Source organism: Podarcis liolepis (genome assembly GCF_965112155.1).
Source record: "Podarcis liolepis genome assembly, chromosome: 5".
In the NCBI taxonomy this organism is placed as follows: Eukaryota; Metazoa; Chordata; class Lepidosauria; order Squamata; family Lacertidae; genus Podarcis; species Podarcis liolepis.
In genome coordinates, this window is record NC_139556.1 from 50523052 (window position 1) to 50545220 (window position 22169).

The window sequence follows — 22169 nt, forward strand, 5'->3', positions numbered from 1 at the left end:
GCAAGTTATTGTTTCGTTGTGTAAAAAAGCTGAGTGACTGTACCCCTCAAAAGTACATAGGAGGCTAGAAAGAAAATAATTCTCATTGCTTCAAATAAATGACTGCTTGCAAAAACAATTAAGCCAACAGTGAACCCTACCATCTCCCTGGGTAAGTCAAGTCAATGGTGAGCTGACCTTGGTATTCAATTTAAAGCCATGGAAACTAGCCTATCAAGAGGACTACATTTTACAAACCATTCAAAAGAAATGCTATGTAATTAGTATTAGGCAAATACAGGTACTTGGCAGCACTTAACACCCAATGCCTCTAAACTGGGTCAGTAACCACCATGGGGAAAAAATCAGTGAATTTCTTTAAGGTGAAGTCTAAATACACCGCTGAATTTAAAGCTGTGTATATACATCAGCCCTGAGTGCTCACTGGAAGGACAGATCCTGAAGCTGAGACTCCAATACTTTGGCCACCTCATGAGAAGAGAAGACTCCCTGGAAAAGACCCTGATGTTGGGAAAGATGGAGGGCACAAGGAGAAGGGGACGACAGAGGACGAGATGGTTGGATAGTGTTCTCAAAGCTACCAGCATGAGTTTGACCAAACTGCGGGAGGCAGTGGAAGACAGGAGTGCCTGGCGTGCTCTGGCCCATGGGGTCACGAAGAGTCGGACACGACTAAACAACTAAACAACAACATATACAACTCTGATCCTAGCCCTCCGCTGCCTTATGGCTATACTTATTTGTGAGAAAGGCTTTGGAAGTAAACCCCAAGGAAAAATCATATCCGCTGCTTTGTGGGACATCTTCAGGAGAAGAAAAGGCTAAGGAGTGAAGCCCTACACAAATCCAGAGTGGAGTCCCAAAGACGCCTTGAACGCCTCCTTCTGGCAACTCCTGCAGTGAAACTGGTGCCAAACATATTGCTCTGCTTTCCTCTGGATCACCTCAGCAAGGCTGAGAGGACCTCCATGCACACTGGTCAGGCTTGCAGCCCAGGGAGGTCACTTTGGTGCTGCTAAAACAGCAAAAACAATGCAGGAGGTAGAAGTTACGAGTTAACAGCCACAGCAGGTGCTGCGATTCCCCAGCAGTTTGACTTCACCCCTGGAGGCACATTCCATTGTCTCTCGGGACAGGCGGAAGCCAACAACAATAATGACAGATAAGCAACAGGGATGACTTAAAGCTACCACAATACTAGTCTTGATTCAGCACCAGCAGATGGACATCTGCACAAAAGCAATGGAGGAAGTGAGAGAAGAAACACCTCTTTACTTCCTTTTCCTAATTGCTGCCACTCCCCACATCCCATGAAATTTTAAGATGTGAAACTGACTAGATAAAAACATGATGTGCAGTGAATGAACAGTGCTAACTAACCTTCCCTTCCCAGTGTCACATACTCCACCTGGTGCCCTGACATTTGGGCACTGTCAGGAGTAGATCAGTAATTAAAAAAAACTGTTGTCAGTGAAGTTAACTATTTATTAAAAATAAAATAAAAACAGTTCTGTTCTAGTGGTCACAGCAACCCTTCCCAGCAGGTCTTACCCCAATGAAGCAGCTATGAGGACAGAAGGTCCCTGTCTTCTCACCGTTCCTCCCCTGGTTCTTTCCCCAGGAACCTAAGGCTCTGTCAACTTGCCTCTTGTTGCCCCCCCTTCATTTCTCTGCATGTTCTGGGAGACCAGGAGGGAAGGGAGCTGGTCGCAACAGGAGGGATGACTCCCTGGATTCCTCAGCAGCCTGCCTCATCTCTGCATCTTGGACCCTCTCCTCTCCACTTAGGCCTCTGATTATGAACTGCTCTCTGCCACAGCCTCCTCCTGCTCACTAAACCCTGTTGTCTCTTCAGCTTCTAACACCTCCTCCCCCCTGTCTGCTCCCTCTTCTCCCTGTGACCACACATCAATGTCCCACCAGCAATGCCCTGGCTCTGAGCCTTCTTCCGCTGGGGGTTCCCCAGCTGGTGCTTCCCACCAGCCCTCTGCATCCAGCCAGTCCATGACAGGCAAACAATACTATCTGTAGTAAGGGTGCCTTCATGCATAAGCTGTATGCTTATTCCCCACAGGGTCCCAGGTTGTGTGGCTCTCTCCCTGTGCAATTTGTTCCGCGTGCATGGATGATAGGTAGAAGTCCCAATCCTGTTGTAAACGCATGTGATGGCCATTCAACTAATCAGAACCCCTGCGCAGCTAAAATGTGTATCTTCCATTAACCCAGCAGTAGGCCTGTAGTCTTTGCTCCTCTCTAGCTCTGCAGGTTCATGTTGCAAATGTCCAACACAACTAATCCTCTTGTTTTACTTTGGGAGTGCAGTGTCTGTCCATTCTATGGAGATGGAAAAGAAAGCCATGAGCATTGTCTTGAAGACAAGCCTGCACACTAAGGGGATGTGCCATTAGCATTGCACAGGTGCAGAAAGCTTATTCCGAAAGCAGCCTCTGTGAAAAAGTTATCCATAATACATGCTGCTGCCATATCTGCAAGTAAATCTTTCATCCACTTTCACTTTTATTTGGGCTGCATGATGAAGTCTATTAGGTCACTTGAAGAGGTAATCGTCTGTCAAATTTCTTATATTAAACTGCAACCATTTTCAGTTAGCAGCGTAGTAAAAGAAAGGGCTTCTTGGGAGGAGGTCCGTTAACACTTGCATAATTCAGAGCTGTCTAGACCTACTATGGTACAGCTTCAGCCTGGAGCATATTTTTATGCCCGAGTTATTTCCCCGCCGAATGCAGGATTTTTATAATGGAAACTCTGACAGATCCTTAACTTAGCCCCCAGAGTGGGTACAGCTTTGATGCACATGACGCTGGTCTGATTAATTAAAAATATAGATGCAATCAGGATTCGACAATGGAATTCTTTTAAATGGTATTTAAGGCCTGCCAGCTTAATTTCTTCTGCTTGTCAGTTGTGTCTCTTAAAAACAAACAAAGCCCATTTCTCATCTTTATCTATGAAATTTAATTATTTAGATTCAGACAATGTTTGCTTTGTGCATCATTTCTTAGTTTCTTTTTATATCCTCCCCTTTCAGTCATGGTATTATGCTACAGGGATATACATCATGCATTGCAGAAATATTACGTTCAGTATGGAAATGTTCCAAGACAAAAACCAGGCGAGAATTGCAAACAGCATTTGGAGAGTATTTCAATGGCTTCCAAATTAAATGTGCTTCAGTGTTGTCCACAAAACCCTTTTTAAAATTTGTTTTCTACAAACATTTGGAGGGATGTTTTCCTTCTTATAATACTGCTGGAAAGCAGAATCCCACACGCACTTGTACAAATGTCTTCGTACAAATATTTGCACCAGAAATGTTTATGAGGGCCATCTCTGCAGATTTTGGAAAGCGGTAGGAAGGCTTAGCACATAACTTTTCAAGTCATGCCCAGCAGCAGCAAAGAAGAAAGTAAGCTGCTTTAAGCGTTTTAAAGCTTCCATTATTTACTTGTTCAGAAAATTTTACTGCCTACCTTTCAGTGTAACAGTTCTCAAGTGGGAAAGAGGGAAGGAATCAACACATCAGTAAGACTATTTGTGGAAGCTGATAAGCAAAAAATGATAAAGATCAGTAAAACCAAATAGGCACATTAGCTATATATAAAAAGGGATTGTTGAAACAAAACAGGATTTTCAAGCCTGCTGAAAATTACTGAAGTCTCAAATCTGGAGAACCTCAAAAGGAAGTGATTGCTAAAACTAGAGGGCCATCACTGAGAAAGGTCCATTCTTATTTTGTTAGTGACATGATAAAGTGGGCTATCTGTACAAGACAGTTTGAAGTTTCACCTGAGGGGAGAAGATACTACCTCAAGAATACCAGATTCTCGGTCTGTACAGCACTTTAAGGATAAAGCCACCAGAACCTGGAACTTAAGTAGAATAAGGATTTGGGAGTAACATCCCAGATGACTGCTTCATTCTGAATCAGCTGCATCTCCACAACCCCACTTCAAGCGAGACTCATGAAGAGTGAGATAGAGTAGAAAGAAAGAATCCCCAGTGGCAATGCCTCACTGGATAGAATGGAGCAGGCTTCCTCAAACTCGACCCTCCATATGTTTTTGGCCTACAACTCCCATGATCCCTAGCTAGCAGGACCAGCGGTCAGGGATGATGGGAATTGTAGTCTCAAAACATCTGGAGGGCCAAGTTTGAGGAAGCCTGGAATGGAGTGTCAGCACACAGTTCAAGATGCTTAGAAGCCACCTGGTCAGGGCAGGAGTGGCTTGATACTGTAATAGGGAGGCTCCCAAGCAGTTCAGGGCTTTAATGGTAAGAGTATCATCATTCTTGTTGAGATGATATGTCAAAGAGGTTGCCATCTGCACTTTCCAGAAGCAGGTGGAGGCATTTTGGCTCCCACAGGTTTTCCCTGCTGGATTATTAGGTCTCTGCTGTGGGTATGTGTGGAAGGCAATTAATAAAATAATAATAAAGTTCAACTTGAACATGCTTTAAAAACCCTTCAGACCTTTGCATTAAGGGTGGAGCCAGTGCATGTAGGGCTGTTGGCAGCAAAGGCACACCCTGTTTCCCTCCATGGGCTCAAACCTGTAACCTCTGGACACGATTTCTGCATGCTACCTATGCCAAATGAGACAGGACCCCATATAAATTCATGTCGTTCACCTGCCTCTGAATATTTTTTCTCTTTTTACTGTTGCTCATCCCTGACATGATTAGATGCTTCGCCGCGATCGTGCAGTACCTTCCTAAATTGTATTTTGATATAGAGTGAAATGCTTGTAAAATAGTAATTTAGTTTTTATCTTGGTGAGATTTCGACAGTCTTGGGAGTTGACGAATCCTATGACTGGGGGTGTGGGGTGGGGAAGGTTGAATATTAAAGGTCACCTCCGAGTTCTGAGGCGCTCCTTGGAGTTGTGTGAATAAAGGTTTTATAGTCTATGTTTGTAGCAGTTTTGGCAGAGATCTGCTGTGTTAAGTACTCTGTCGTCAAAGAAGGGAACTAGTAAAATAGCTCTTCTACCTCCGGACAATCCATTTATAGGTCCTTTGACTGAAATGCACAACTTATTTCATCTCTTGTGTTTTTATTTAATCTTCTGTTTGATGATATCCGCTTACAGAGTATTTTGGGGCAAGGCTCTACTCTGAATGCTTAAAATGGTTCTGGGACTGTTGTTGCATGCGGCACAAAGCAAACATTTCCAGTTCCAGGAAACTGAAGGAAACATATTGCAACTAATTTTCAACCTTGTAAAAAAAAAAAAAAAAAAAAAGGAGTCTGCAAGACTACTTAGAGGTACTTGGTGGGAGAAGGCGGGGGATGTCAAGGAAGGGAGGGGAATCACAAGAATTCCAATAGAGGTCACATGACCTCCTAGGATATGAGACTGCCCAGTAAAGTGAGGCCTGAGGGAAGGTCATGCTAAATGGATGCATACAGTCACCTTAGCTGGGGGTGGGATGAGGAAGACACCCATCAGAGTTGGAAAACAATGATGTCATTCCCACTGATCTATATCTGGTACTCTTATTGGACCTTCCAATATGGCAACACAGAATATACAAGAACGTCATTTTGATGGTATGTAGCAGCCTTCCCCAACCTGGTGCCCTTCTCATGTTTCACTGCCCATAAACCCCAGCTGGAAACAGGCAAAGGGAGCTGTAGTTCCCAGGTTAGGGAAGGAATAAGCCTTCTGCTACAGTCCCAATCTGGATGGGATTTCCTGCACCTCCTAGCTGCAGTGGAAGGAAAGCTTCCATTGGCACACATGAGATCCGGATCAAGAGACATGTGGCCGTGATAACAAACATTCAAATAATTGTGCGAAGGTTGCAAAGCCTAGTTTGCTCCTGAAGATTTATTCAAATTCTTTTTACTAATTTTCCGTAAACGAACTGTTTGAAATGGCTTGTACGCATAAATGTAAATATAAATGCCACAACAATCTAAACATTAAAACACAAATCACTGGACTATGTAAGAACATGAGAAGAGCCTGCTGGATTAAGCCAATGGTCCATCTAGTCAAGTGCTCTCATAGTGGCCAATGGGAAGCTTGCAAGCAGAACCTAAAATCAAGAGCACCTTCCCCTCCTACAGTTTCCAGCAACTGGTAAACTGGGGGGATAGGCGGCAATAAGCAAGAATAGGCTATGTTCCTATTGTTTTGAAACAACACATTTGAAGGCAATGTAGAACCACGGGATCCTGTTAGTTTATTATGTGCATATGTGCATGTGCCCATTTGCGTATGAACTTCAAGTACCACTGTAGTGTACAAATTGATAAATTGATAAATTAAAAAGGCACGAATACAAAGGGCAGCACCAAGCAATACATACATTAAAACAGCAACACCTTCAAATTCCTGTTTTAAAAGGAACATTGCCAATTCCTGGGATACAAAATAAAGATGGAGATAACCCCACCTAATCTCTCGAAACTACCAACATGAATTTGATGGAACTGCGGGAGGCACTGGAAAAGAGGAGTGCCTGGCGTGCTCTGGTCCATGGGGTCACGAAGAGTCAGACACGACTAAATGACCAAACAACAACAACAACAATCTCTTGGGGCAGCGAATTCCATAAACAGGGAGCTAACACAGGAAGAAGAAGAAAACACCTTCTCATGTGTTGCCACCAGCCTTGCCTCAGAAGACAATGGCACTTGCAAGAGGGGCACAACATCTTAAAGGATGGACAGATTGACAAAAAGGGAGATAACCTTCCACACTGCTTGCTCCAAAGCTGTTTGGGAATAAGAAGTTTTTCAACTGAAAAAAATAAACTAAACTTGTAGCCTATACAAAACACGTTCATCTTTGTTTACTGTGCAGCTCCTCTGCCCCTCATTAGACTAAACTTAATTTGTACAATGTAGGAGTTGTCTATTTTAAGACTGTGTGCGTACATATCGGCATTTGCACACGTGCATATACTCCTACATATCCCCAAGAACAATTGCTCTTACACACCAGCACTGAGCTGATTCTAACAGAGAGCACAGCTTCCCCAAGATTTCTTTGCACTCAACACATGGCAAGGGCTTCTGAGGTTACAGCTCCCAGGACAGCCCAACTTCAAAAAATTCAAGGTTGAGTCACCGACCAGGCCTGTAAAAAGCCAGCAACAGCAAAAATATGAAACATCAATAAACCTCAATGTATTTCTTTCTAAGTAATGAGTTCCTGTGTTCAGGTATGTAGTAAAGATACAGCTATAGGAATTTAAGGTTTGGGGGGAATGATGCTTGCTGAAAATATTCCCCCCGGTAAAGCCTTGCGCTACGACAGCAATAAAGTGTTTGAAGTTATTGTTACAGCTAGTCCTGAACCCACCCCTGTCAATGGAAAGTTTCATTGGCACCTGGGATCTGCTGCTTTGGGCAACTGCCGAACTACCACCACAACCGAGCATATAATACTGTCATCAGGTAGAGAGGAATGTGCGGCCCAGCAAGCCAGACAGGCATGGAAAAGTACATTTCCTCCAATAGATTTTGCCGTCTCCGTGCCCTTCCCTTTGCGCTTTCCACTGATCTCATTTGTGAAGCAAGGAGAAGGAGAAGAAAGTGGGGAGGGAGGGGGGGGAAAGGCAGCGAGCAGCACACGCCCGACACTTTGCTCCCCACAGTGAATCCTGGGTTTCTTGAGGAAGGCGTCTCATTTTGAACAGCTGCCCTTGAAATCTCCTTTATTTAAGGCTCAAGAAAAAGAAAAAAAGGAAAAAGTTCAAGTGTGCTGAAAATTGCGAAGGTCTCTCGCAAACAGACAACGCCGCATTGTTTCCCTTTTCGGGGGCTCGTTCAAGAGTGAAAACAACAGTAAAAATAACCAGAAATAGTCCATAAGCAGGAACTGTTCAGGCACTATTGCTGCCAGCGGCAACTGCTGTAATGAAAATGAAAAGGTTGCTCATTTAAGCACCCGCTTTGAACTTCCTCAAAGCAGTTACCCTTCCTGCAGAAGTTAGCATTCGAGTGCATTCACAGGCCAGTGAAAATTGTGGTCTGTAGTGTGTGGCCCATGACAGGAAAATCAGGGGTGGAGAACCTTCCCTAGCTAATGGCCTGGGCTCTTATCTCTGCAACCCTGGTGGGCCAAATTTCGACAGGTGGGGTTGGAAATTGGGAACTCTGGTGGAGCAAGTTTGGCCCATGGGCTGCAGGTTCCCCACCCATGCAGCAGGTGGCCAGGATGAGTAAGCAAGCAGAAAGACATCTTTGTTTCTATCAAGTAAGTCAGTTATGGAGTCCAGGGTGGAGATGAGAGGGACAGAGTGAAAAGGATCGGTGTAAGAGATGAAGTCCTCTTTCCACCTCAAATACCCCCCCCCATCCTACTTGTGGAATTGTTTGAGACACTTGTTGCTTAAAACAAAACAAAACAAAACAAAACAAATATAGTTTTGCACTCATTTCAGTATTAGAAAGCATCTCTTTAAAATAAATTAGAATACTGCATTTGGGGAGATAAAAGGCATTGTTATGCCAATTGGTGAGCCCAGAATCACCAGCTGAAGTGAGGCTAAGAACAACCCGGTACATCCATCATAGGCAGAACTAGCCACATTCAATAAGAAGTAGAACTGAAGGGACCATTTTAGAAGAAAAACTATAAAATACAGCTTTGGCCAATACTGAGAAAGCATCAGTGGAAACATTTTAATACTAGAGTCTAATGTCTTCCAGCAATTTACCTCTCATGAGTTGCTTTGAAAGGTATGGGATTTCCTCCATTTAGTGGTTTTTTTTTAAGGTGAGGATGGAAGTTCATTTATCTATATTTAGCAGGAAATTAGATTACATTATCTTTGCAGCCCTTTACCACCCTATGACTCTAAGAAAACAGAAAGCATTGCCCTGGAATTATGATTGAAAAGCAGTGCTAAAATACTTGAAACAAACAAACAAAAAAACTAACAAACTGAAAAATCCTATATAAGAAGACAGGCAATTGCATTCTGCAACAATATACACCACCATGACCCTAAGTTTGCTGAAGGGATAAATGCTGTGCCAAACAAACTGCCTTGGGAGAAAGGTGGATTAAAGAACCATTACATTAAAAAGTGAAAGGGCTATAGTCTTTTTATCTAGTAAAACTGACGAACGTGCAAATATAATGAGTTGCTTAGTATCACATCAGGCTGTTGGTCTACACAGAATCATAGGAATGTAAAGTTGGAAGAGACCCTGAGGATCATCTAGTCCAACCCCCTGCAGTGCAGGAATCTGCAGCTGTCCCATCCAGGGATTGAACCTGCAGCCTTGGGATTATCGGCACCATACTCTAACCAACTGAGCCATTCAGCCAGTACAACACACACTCTGAAAGACAGAGACTTCTCAAGGTCTCAAGTCTATATAGCTTCTTCTAGCTCTGTTACCTGTTACCTTAAAACTCCAGGGCAGACTTTGCCAACCTGGTGCCATCCACGCATTTTGGACTACAACTCCCATCTGCCCCAACCAGTACAGCTGTGCTGGCTGGGGCTGATAGGAGTTGTAGTCCAAAAACATTTGGGGGGTGCCAGGCTGCACTAGTCTCCTGGATAAAAGCCACATGGTCTTCCACTGAGCTAACAAGGTCCCCTCCTTAAAATGCTAAAATGAAAGAAGGCAGGGACTGATAGAAAGGACCAGATCAAATTACCCTTTTTTTTTTTTCTTTTTTTTTTGCAAGTTGAAGTCAACAAGAGCTTATACCTCACCCACCCAGGATTAGTTCACCTTCAATTTATCTCGCAAATGATTCAGCATGTGTCCATTTCATGACACTTTTCAACAATGGGGAACCATCAAGAAGCGAGTTCACTTTCAATACGCTAGTCTGCAGCTAAGATGTATCTTGAAAGACTTCTTTCATACACTTCTTCTAGGTTTGCATGAACCCTATGGCAAGGTTGGAGTACCCTTGATTTACAATATCTCTCCTTTTGTGTTGACATCCAGCCCAATTGACTATTGTTCTTGTTCAGTTTATTAGGAATTTTACAGCAAAGTACAAGGAAGCAACAAATAATGGTTCAGTTAAACAAGCATGTGAACTCTCTAAAAATACTACAAGTGCAACCAGTTATTCAGGTTAATTATGTCTGGCTAAAAATAAACTGGAATCATTGAGCAATGTTAACAGATACTAGGACTTATGCTGGTCGCTCAACTATCAAATATTGACCTTAACTATCAAGTTTCAGGGTCTGCTTGTCAAAAAGACCAACCTTTCCGCATGCTCTGCCTTCTTTATCGCTTATTGTTTCTAAACAGCAGCAAATAGTGAAAATCAGAATAACTGAACCAATATTTTCATCAACTTCTCTTTCTCCCCCCCCCCCCCATTTTAATGTTGCGCAGGGGAAAGTGCAATTGTTTTATAAAATTGTACAGCTGAATCGAAAGTTTATTGTGGTTTGTAAATCTGTGGGTGGGTGGGGACTCATAATTGGACATTTCAAGTTACAAAAAAGATCCTAGATTGAAGGGCTGGGAAAACTTGGACCTGAGACTATGGATATAGATGCTCATTACAGACAAAATGGTGTAATCGTAACATTGAATGAAAACGCCCCCGCCCCAATGCCCTCCCTCTGTTGCATTCATTGATCCAAGAAATTGCACGAAGAATAAGATCACAATGCAAGAAGCCACACTATTCAATCAACCCGTTTTGCAGTAGTGGGATACAGACTTCCATCTCATAGAGAAAAACAAAGACAAATAACGCATGAATGGTAAAAAGCAAAACCTCATTATGGGTTCCTGATTTAGGCATATTGCAGCAAAGGATTAACACCATTTTCTTTAAGATGCATGTAAGTTGTAAATAGGGACGCGGGTGGCGCTGTGCGTTAAACCACAGAGCCTAGGACTTGCCGATCAGAAGGTCGGCGGTTTGAATCCCCACGGCGGGGTGAGCTCCCGTTGTTCGGCCCCAGCTCCTGCCCACCTAGCAGTTTGAAAGCACTCTTAAGTGCAAGTAGATAAATAGGTATCGCTTTATAGCGGGAAGGTAAACGGCGTTTCCGTGTGCTGCGCTGGTGCTGGCTCGCCAGCTGCAGCTTCGTCACGCTTGCCACATGACCCGGAAGTGTCTTCGGATGGCGCTGGCTCACGGCCTCTAGAGCGAGATGAGCACGCAACCCTAGAGTCGGACATGACAGGCCCGTACGGGCAGGGGTACCTATAACTCCCATCATCCTTGACCACTGACCATGCTGACTGGGGTTTATGGGGGTTGGAGTTCAACAACATCTGAGTGGGGGGGTCACAGATTCCCCATTCTTGACCAGAGACATGGAAGTAGAGCTCATTTGTATTTAGGAAGCAGCCTTCTACATTTTTGCGTATTGAAGTCATCATCCTCCAAAGCAGGCATGTCCAAAGTCTGCTTTGGGGTAAAATTGTAAAAAAAAAAAGCTCAATCCTACTCCGGCCGGCCCTCACACATGTTCACTTCATCAAATCTGGCCCTCTTTGAAACAAGTTCCTGCTCCAATGGAAAATCTTGAATGTTGCGCTACATGCAGACACCCAAGAAGAGGTTCATCTGAAATACTTGTTTTAAAGACATGAGCAAGAACACGCCAGGCGCAGAAGCAGGGCAGACAGTAAGCTAGTGTTTTGGCCTCCTCCGAAAGATGCACAGAAAGCAAACTGAAGAGACCACAGTTTATATGACTTGGGATTGTAAGATGCTGAACTGACCCCAGCCATCCCAAAATGTGGTACAGACTGTTGAGTGACACTTGTTATGGAGGAAAGCAAAACTATACTGCAGATTTTCTTCCTGGCGATACCTGGGACATGCTCCACAAGAAAGAAACAAAGTTGTCTGCTTTCAGTTCCCTCTCCCTGGATTTTCGGCTCTTTGGCGCTACAGTGTTCTCATTTGAACTCACTGATGATGTGACGACAGCCTCCCACCCCCTGGAAGCCAGACCTTAAACTAAAGGAAATGAGGGTGTTGGGAAGGTTGTCGCTTTCACTCCTGCCAAAGGCCAGGAACATTTTCTTCCTATTTTCTAGAAGCAGCCAAACCACTATTAAATCACATGCTCAAAATGTCAAATGCAAAAAACCTTCTGTAAAACAATATTCATCACACCAATTTCAGACGTTCTGACTTTTGCATCGGCTCTCACCCCACTTTTCAAGGGGACACACTGGCATCTGTGCTACGCCCTTTCCCCCCTCCACTCCAGAGCTTGCCATAGATATAAAAAAGTTTTTGGTCTTAAGACCATTCCTGTCTTTCCCTATTCCCTCCCTCTCTTTAGCCACACAAGATGAAAAGCCTGATCACATTTCTTAAAAACCAGTTTCTTTCATTCTGGCCTGGCTGTTCTTACCATCTCTATTTTTAGTCAAACAGGCTGCAAACAAGAACAACAATTTTAGGGGGGGTGGATACAAATGAAATCTGAAATCAAAACATCTAAAGCATGGATGGTGAACCTGTGCCCCTCCAAACGCTGCTGGACTCCCATTGGCCAAGTAAGCTGGGGTTGATGGGACTTGGAGTGTCCAGCAACAACCGAAAGATCACTGGCTCTCCACTCCTAGATCTACAGTTTTAAATCTGAAAATAGCAAAATCAAAAGTCTTCAAAGAAGTGTATGGAGGACTACATATTTTTAGTGGGTTGCAACCACTGATAGCTTTCCATTACTGAAAAGGTCTCCCTCTTGCGTAAGGTGAGGCACCTGATTTTCACTGATCCTGCCCTATCTCTGGTAGCTCTCTCTGTGCGATATCAGACCATCAGAAACAAAAGGTAGCCTACTGGTTATACTGTTCAGTAAGAGTTTGTTTAGTTTCCCACCTTGTGGGGGGTCTTCTGACATGTTAGAGGCAAAATATTGGTGAAGGACTGAGGAACTCATACCTCAAGATCTGTTTGGCCTATCTCCAATGAAATCAAGGAAGTTACAGCCCTTTCGACTCAAAGAGTTGTGATGGCTCAGGTTTTTCATGTGTGCTCTGCTAGTTTTGACAGTGACACATTGGCACATGGAACCTGTGAAGACACGCCACTTGAGCATCTGTTTCCACTCACATCAATATAGCCCCCCTCCTGCCCTATCTGTCAACTAGGAAAGCTGTTTACATGTCAATGACTGTAGCTGGAGATCTGCTCTTGCCTGGAATGTATTCCTCAGAATGCAAGCACCCAAAGATCACTTGAATCTCCATACCCACAAGAAAAGGCGGGGGGTGGGGTGGATAAATTGCCAGTTAACAGAATAAACAAAATAATGGTTTAAAGAGAAGACCCCAAGTTCTGCTGCTGATCAAGGTGCTAAGATCATCAGGTGGTGCAAAGGGTTGACTTCTCTTTAGGAGTTAGCCCCCCCCCTTACTTCTTATGCAGTACAGTGCTTGGGTTTTGTCATTTAGTGCCTTCAATATTACACAATCAGCATTGTAATCTCTTAAAGGAAATCTTGTTTATCTTAGAAGTAATCAGTTTCATCCACCACGTACTAAACGGTACTGCTGCTAACACAATCCATCCCCCCCCCCATTTGTGGTACAAATAGATAATCCCCATTGCTTTCCAGCCTCAAAAGAAGAAGGTACCTATGGGCTGTGCTGGTCTACGGTGAAGGAGAGGATGGACTTTGTGGCAGAAAGTCACCTGTTACAAGGTGTGACTGGGGAGAAGACATCCTGAGGAGTGGCATCCTGGCTGCAGAATTGCCTCTCACCTGGTACCCTCATGTTCCAACTGTGCAATCCTATACATGTTTCCTTAAAAGTAAGTCATGTTTAGTTTTATAGGATTTACTGATGCACACAGGACTGCAGCTCAAGAACTCTGATGGGGAGCTGCCACATAACTTGCTGATGTCCTATATTCATCTAAGCTTGTCAGGAATGCATGTTTTTTATTAAAGCATTCCATAATCTTTACAACTCATGATTTTAGCTGGCATGGATTCTTCCCCACCTCCATTCTCCTAGAAACTGTGTTTAAAAGAGCACAGGTCTCGAAAAGCAGCAAATGCAATGTATTCTGCAAACAAATGCTTCAACTGACAAACTCACAGCTGTTGCACACATCCCGAACAGCTAGATTAGGGCTGTTTTGGACCCGTTTTGCAATGTGCAAATCTAGTGCATGTATCCTTGGTGTTTGCACCAGAAACTCTTATTGCATTGTATTATTTTCTATTTTAAGTGGGGCATGATTTCCCCTCCAAAGGAAAAAAAAAGGAAATGTATTATTAAAGTATGCAGTTTTAAATTAATCTGGACCTCTAAGACCATTAAAAATCTAATTTACATCATGTTTTGTCCCTTGTGGAGCAAATTGTGAAGCCATTTCACAAAGTAATCTGACAACCAAGCCTCAAATTGGACAAAACAGAAAAACTTCAATACAGTGATAGGCAGGATGATGTTTCCCCCTGCCCCCAAAGTAAGCCCCCCAAAAGCAGGCAATCAAATGAACAGAGAAGGAGTGCTTTTTAGGCATAGAACAAATCAATCAGATGTTTGTAAAAGCTGCTATGGCATAGTAGTTTGACATATAATTCTAGTGTCAATTTTTATGGCCTATTTGCTTTCCTAACAGAAAGAATTAATGCATGGGACTTTTTGTACCTGTGTATATGTGTGTGAGTGTGTGTATAATCATTTATTATTTAGGTTATACCACACCCTTCAAAGGTATTATCAGGGTGACATATAATAAAATGTTATTGTGTATAAACGGGGGCCATTATTCATACATGCTTTTCCAAGTGGTAAAATCTGTCCTAAGTACCTTTTGTATTTCGCTCTGAGATAACACATGTGTTTGATTAGCATGATCCCGTGTATGCATCACACACACACACACAAACACACACTCACCATGCCAGAAAGAAAGGTTGACAACCATTGCTGTTCAGTGGTGTACACATGCAATGATACTGTATCATTGCTGAGTGTGTGACTCAACAGTATTTCAGTGTTTGCAGAAACAGATGGCCAAGGAGGTAGTAACAGCAGCAAAACCAAAGAAAGTCTGCAGTACAGGAAGTATTAAATCCGCCAGGGTCTCATGGCACTAACCCACAAAAAATGAGAAGGCTAGAGGTCACTATTCAATATACAAACTGAGACAATGTGAAATTTCACCTTGCACAGCAAGGACTGAAAGGGTGAAACATTGTCCCTCAGCCACTTGTGGTAAATGCTCCACAACTGAATATGGATTCCACGTTTCCACAAAGCTCGACTTCGTGCTCTCTTGCTCCCTCAAGCAATAAATATTAGGGAGGCAGGAGACTTGTCACTGTGGCTCCCAATGTCTTTTGGTTTTCTAAAAATCAGGACAGGGCTGATTTGGATCAGCGCCACAATGCTGGGGTGGAAAAGTTGTGACCCCCCCCCAAAAAAAAATACTGATTCTGAGGTGCAAATCTGCCCACTCCCACCACATTCCCTCCCACATACCTGCAGTGGTGGGTGGTATTGATTAGGACTGGGAGGTCCGAAGGCAGTCAGTCAAGTTGGAGTCAAATTTAATGACAAGCAGAGCCAGATTTAATGTCAGACAGCCAACTAATTCTAGTGTTGTCCCCAACCTCTTCCCTGATGAGCTCTGCAAAGGAAACACTGATGCCACATTCCCACCATACAGGTAAAGCAATACAATACCACTTTGAACCCTCACAGTTTCCTCCAAAGAATTCTGGGAGTTGAAGTTTATTGAGGGTGTTGAAAGTTGTCAAGAGACCTCCATTTCCTCACAGAGCTACAGTTTCTAGAGTTCCCTGAGAAGAGGGAGTGATAGTAAAGCCACTCAGGGAATTGTAGCTCTGGGAGTGGAATAGAGGTCTCCTAACAACTGACAGCACTCTTAGCAAACTATGGGGAAAGCCATGACTGTCTCAGGTGGGATCACAGTGCTTTAAATATGTGGCCTGAAACTAAGGAGGCAGAAGGCTGTCAGCCAGTGCTAATCCCTGGACTGGTTGTAGGGCAAGCCAAGTGGGTCTGGCTGTGAGCAGGCTTGAGGTGAGTCAGACAGCGCCCCATTCACCCAAATGGACCAGCCTCCCCTCCCCAGATGCCACTGCACTTGAATTCTATCCTTCATCTTCCCCCCTGCACAAATCTTGCACGTCAGGTCCCTTAAATTCCTTTCAAAGACAGTTTACTTAACAGTCAGCTGATATATCTCAGCATGAATACAGAGCACTAAGGCACCTTCTAATTTCAAGCATTCTGCATAAATACTAATTAAGAGTCAGTAACTCGTGTTACCAAATAAGATCATGACAGGCCCAGAAACTCCCGACAAACACCCCTCTTGTTTTCAGTGATAAACAAAAGGCCATTTCCCCTCTGCCCATGATTGTATTAGGATTTTGGAGCATGTTCAGGGTATGTTGTAACACTGAGCACCACACACAAGGGAATTCACTGTAGGAAATTTACTACTCTTGACCACAAATAAAATAAAATGAGCTACTTAGTGGTATTAGTTCTAAGCTTCGTTTGAGCAAAGTTGTCAAATATGGGTTCTCTAGTTTTACATAGGGGAGGAGATGGGTTTTTTGTTGCCTGCCCCCTTATGGGAAAAGAGCAATAGCTTTCTTGGTTCCTCTCTGGTTGTCCACTGCCAAAGTAATCCTTAATGGATTAAGTTTTGTGAAATAAATGCTGCAAATAGAATGTGGGCTGAGATCATTTAAAACTCATTTCCCCTGTGACCCCTTGAAGTCCTGGAACCTGTCAAGTACAGTCAGCCTGTTTGTTCAGTGTTCGGTTTTCAGCCTCCCCAGATGCAGAAAACGGCTTGTTTTTCACATACTTTCTCTGATGGTATTATGAAAAATGACATTTTTCACTTGATTCCATGCACTGCAATAAAGCTCGCAATTGCGGAAAACAGTCCACAGTTCATCCAATACTGGGATGGTGTTCAAAGAAAATATATTTGAGCTTCAAGTATTTAAAGAGAGGAGATCCAAGAATGGCGAAACAATAGCGTTTAGTCATAGCAAAGCCCAAGTTCATGTGGTATTAAAGCTGTTATTGAATGACATAGTTCTTTCAAAGGATTCACCAGGGTGCCCAGGACATTTGTTAGAATCGCAAGAACTGGAGGAACCATGACGTACAGCATTTGCCCCAGGTGGGTGATTTCTAATCCCTGTTAAGTGAAAAAACCAGAACTTCCTATTGGATCACTTGGCCAATCAGGGGCTATATTGAACCCACCAGCTTTGTAGATTTAGGACCAGCCAACTAAGACAATAGTCTTAAACCTGGCACTCCCATGTGCTGTATTAAATTAACGAATGCACAACACGGCAGGAAAAGAAACTATCACCCCCAAGATAGTGAGGTTTTTTTGGTTTTTTTTTAACAATCACCACTTAACGGGCAAGTTACGCATCTGGAAGGAAGTACGCTGCAATGACAAAGACAATGGGTGTGAGATAGCCCATCTGGGCAAGTCTGCAGTTTCCTGTGATGTGGCGAAACCAGCACGCAGCGTCTCATTGCAACTCTTGGATCATTTTTGAATTTCTAGATAGCTGGGGTATGGAAATGTACGAGGAATGCCTATAGAAGACCTGAAAAGCATAATAACTAATGCTCGTTATTTAGGTTTTTCTTGTGCTTACAATAAACGCACACAGGCTTACTTAATTGATTCCTAACCACAATCAAATGTTGCCTTGGGCTGGCTGAAGCTGATGGCAGTTATGGTCCCATCTGAAGGACACCAGGGTGCTGAAGAATGCCTTACACACAATCTAACCTGGGAGTTGTGACCAACTGCTGCCTCTTGTTACCTGCAGAGTTTCTCAGTGCTATCTGTTCCCTTTTCTCCAGAAGAGGCACTTCCTTTGTTACCTTAATGACCCATAGTTTGGAGGCCATCATGCCATCATGCCATCATCACCATCGTGCCTGGCTAATTCAGCAATTGAATCCGTGCTGGGTTTTATTTGGTTTTGGGGTGTGTGTTTTTTGCTGCAGATAGGAGTCCTTTTGAGTCCCTCCGCTCCCCCACCCCCCGCCACCACCCAGAATTAGCCAACAAGAATGCTTTATAGCATTTTGCAGTGGTTGACTCATGTAACCATCTAACAAAATACTGTTTGCATGTGATCATCGCACTGCCACAAAATCAGCATCTTTCCCCATGTTTACTGAGTTAACATGCTGGGAAACCAGCCACAGGAACTTCATTTGGAGCTAATCTGAGCTCCCTTTGATAAACGTGGGGAAATACCCTTGCTTTTGTACAGGCCACACTTCTTGTCAGCACAATAAGAAATAGCTGCAAGCCTGAAAACGAGGCCCTACTTTGTTTCTCAACTTATCATTCACCGTTTTGCCTGGAAATGATCCTAATAATGACACTGTAGCACATCACTTGCTGACACTGGTTTTCTCGATCAGAAATCTACAGGTTAGAAATCCAAGAGGTTAGAGTTACAATTGAACAGTTATGAGTTCATAATTGTTTTCATCTTCCTTGTGAAATTATTATAAATACAGTCGTAACTTGGTGGTTGAACGCCTTGGTACTGGTACATTTTGGCTACCGAGCGACCAAAACCCGGAAGTGAGTGTTCCAGTTTTCGGACTTTTTTGGAAACCGAACATCCAATGCAGCTTCCGCTATTGTTTCCAGCATGCCTGGAAACAACTGGAAGCAAATTGGAAGCCGCGCCTTGGTTTCTGAATGTTTTGGAAGTTGAACGGACTTCTGGAATGCATTCTGTTCAAAAACCAAGGTACGACTGTACATAACCAGAGGTTAATCAGTATATTATTATAAACACATAGCTAGAGATTAATCAGAATGAAGCAGGAAGGCTTCAACTTAAATAGTTAAGAAAATCTTTATTTCAGTGTGAACAGTGCTATGTAAGACTAAATCAGCTACATTTCTTGAAGTAATTAAGGGTAACACAACTCATCAGCCTTTTTGTCACCTTCACTGTTTTGATGTGTGTGTGGCGGGGGTGGGGAATCTTGGTTTATTAGACGTTTCTTTTTAAAGTAATTAATGTTAATCAAAAATCAAAAATCACAATCATCAGCTTTTGCCTATTCAATTTTATTTAACATAAGTAAAGTACACCTGCAAAATAAATGAAGATTCCAAGCATTTCACTAAAGGAACATCAACAGAATTCTGCAGATTTCATTCCAAATCCCAACCACGCAGCTGAGGAACTGAGGCTGCAGCGTGGGTATCAATCCTTTATTAGCAAGTCCCACAATGACACAGAACAGTCTAATTTAGACTAGCGGCACAGCATTCTAGGCAGGTGCTAGGACACAGAAATTCCCTCCTTGATCTTAGCTTTAGCAAAGCCATGTAATTGAAAGCTAGGGTCTCATAGCTATGCTCGGTTCCAGGGTTGTGTGCTGCTGCCACCAAAACAGTCCCAGGACAGAAAAGAGCTGGGGACCTCAGCCTCCACTTGCAATCAAGGCTAGCAATGAGAAGAAGCTCGTAGTGCCCTTGATATGTCCGTGTGATGGTCTGGTGTATCATGGTCCATGGTGTACCCACCAGTGGTGTAACTGACAGAGAAGCATTCCCCAACATGATGCTCTCTAGATGTTTTTGGATGACAATTTCCATCAGACCCAGGAAGCAATGGTCTGGAAGCATGGGAATCACATCCAACTGGTTCTGCAGGGTACCAGGTTGAGAGAGGTTGGGGTGGTATTTGTCTTTGACCAGGAAGACCTGGGTTCAGAACTTCCTTCAGCTCATTGGGTAGCCCTTTAACCAGCCACTCTCTCTGATGGTTTAGTATTCTCAGTGCCGCTGGGAGATCAAAATAACCCTATGTATGTGCTTATGGGAAGACAACTGGATATGAATAAGTGCAAAACTGCTTTTAAACTCGAGGACAGTAGTTTGCGATAGGGCCGGGGAGGCTGCAACTCAAAGATCAAATAAAGTGTGACATCCATTAGGCATGAGAAAACCCTTCAAAACTCCTAAAAAAGTAATGCAGTTGGGATGAAGGCATGTCTTCAGTGGTTTGTGCCTTGTGTACAAACCTTTCATTTTTCAGCTCACAGTTCCAAAAAAGAAAATGGGATAACAACAACAACAACTTATTATTTATATGTTGCTCATCTGACTGGGCTGCCCCGACCACTCTGGGCAGTTTACAATATATTAAAACACAGTAAGATATCAAACATTAAAAACTTCCCTATACAGGGATGCCTGCAGTAACAGATAAAATGTCCCACACTACCTAAAACCCACCTTATTCGATTTAGCACATAATTTATACAAGCCACAAGGGCAAGATACTTATGTGATGTCCCCATGCAGCCATGAATGCAAATCCATGCGCACTGAACCATTCATATGCAAGGCGAACCTGCTAGCAAGGAATCAGTCCAGGCCATTGATTGCTGCCTTGCTAAAATTAATGTGGCATCAAGTATCTTAGGTACTTGTAAACATGGGTGGGTGAGACTCAAAAAGCCTTCCATGAATAAGCCTCAATCATTTTCTTGCATTTTTGGGTATAAATCAGACTTTAATTAAAAGATGCTAAGAAGTTTAAAATGTTACCTTGGAGGCAAAATGATGAGCTGGTTTAATCACAATTCCCTAGGATTCATATTAAAGCCAAGCCTCCCACAACTTCCTACATGAAAGGGTGTTGATAAAAGACATGAGAAAAACAAAACAAAGAAAACGGTTCTTACCTATTGTTCTTCGAAGATCATCACACTGACTAATATGTGGAAACTTCAGAATTTCCTTCCACTTTTTGCTTTTCCCTTTGCGCTTTCCTCCACCCCCTGCAGGAGTAGAAAAGAGATGGGGATTAAGTTCTTTACTGTATTCTGTTCACATCTTTCCTATTCTTCCACACATCTCAGCTGTGGGACGCAGATGCATGCATGGGCAGAGTGTTCAAGGTTTTGTGTTATTGGTGTACAGTAGTTGGATGGGGAATCATGAGCACATCTTCTTGGCCTTGCATGAATAAACTGCTGTGGGCAGCACAACACACCCCTTTTGCAGAAGAAAAACTGACGATGCTCAGAAACCCACCCCCAAACAGGCAAAACAGCTTACATCCCCCCAAACAAATTTAAAGACCCATAAAAAGGAGGCCACAACTGTCAGAAAACAGGACACAAGTATAGTCCATCCCTAGATGTGCCGGAACAAGAGATTACTTGCCACAGTACAACCCCAAAAGGGGCTGTATGAACCTGCCTCATCAAACCCCTTTGTCTAAATCAGTGTTTCCCAACCTTTTTTGGGCAAAGGCACACTTGTTTCATGAAAAAAATCTCAAGGCACACCACCATTAGAAAATGTTTAAAAAATTAACTCTGTGCCTATATTGACTACCCTATTTTTCGCCCTATAGGACGCACCGGCCCATAGGACGTACCTAGATTTTGGGGGGGAAATAAAGGGAAAAAAATTATTTCCCCCCCCCCACGCGGGGCTGGGGCGGGAGAAGCCCGAGCTTCCCCCGACCCCAGCCCCCAGAATGGGAGCCAGAGTGGCTCCCGGAGCTTGCGGGACTGGGGGTGGGGGAAGCCCGAGCTTCCCCCGCCCCCAGCCCCCAGAAAGGGTCCGAGAGCGATGGCAAAGGTGAGCGCACCTTCGCCATCACTCCCAGAGCTTGCGGGGCTGGAGGTGGGGGAAGCCAGAGCTTCCCCCACCCCCAGCCCCCAGAAAGGGTCCGAGAGCGATGGCGAAGGTGAGCGCACCTTTGCCATTGCTCCCGGAGCTTGCAGGAGCTGGGGGTGGTGGAAGCCCGAGCTTCCCCCGCCCCCAGCCGCCAGAGCAGGTCAGAGAGCGATGGCGAAGGTGTGCGCACCTTCGGCATCGCTCTGGGACCTTGCGCAGGCTGGGGGCGGGGGAAGCCGGAGCTTCTCCCGTCCCCAGCCCGCAGAGCAGGTCAGAGAGCGATGGCGAAGGTGTGCGCACCTTTGGCATCGCTCTGGGACCTTGCGCGGGCTGGGGGCGGGGGAAGCCGGAGCTTCTCCCGTCCCCAGCCCGCAGAGCAGGTCAGAGAGCGATGGCGAAGGTGTGCGCACCTTCGGCATCGCTCTGGGACCTTGCGCGGGCTGGGGGCGGGGGAAGCCGGAGCTTCCCCCCTCCCCAGCCCCCCGAACAGGTCAGAGAGCGATGGCGATGGTGTGCGCACGTTCA

At 44.1% G+C, this 22169-nt stretch overlaps 1 protein-coding gene across 2 annotated transcripts in view; it reads right to left on the minus strand.

Annotated features, from left to right (window-relative positions):
* Positions 1 to 22169, minus strand: part of GRK5 (G protein-coupled receptor kinase 5) — a 168313-nt gene that overhangs the window by 99352 nt on the left and 46792 nt on the right. For both annotated transcript variants that reach the window (XM_083504964.1, XM_083504963.1), the window contains exon 2: positions 20699 to 20794. In XM_083504964.1, the coding sequence (XP_083361090.1) occupies positions 20699 to 20794 (96 nt within the window). The remainder of the gene's footprint in view (positions 1 to 20698; positions 20795 to 22169) is intronic.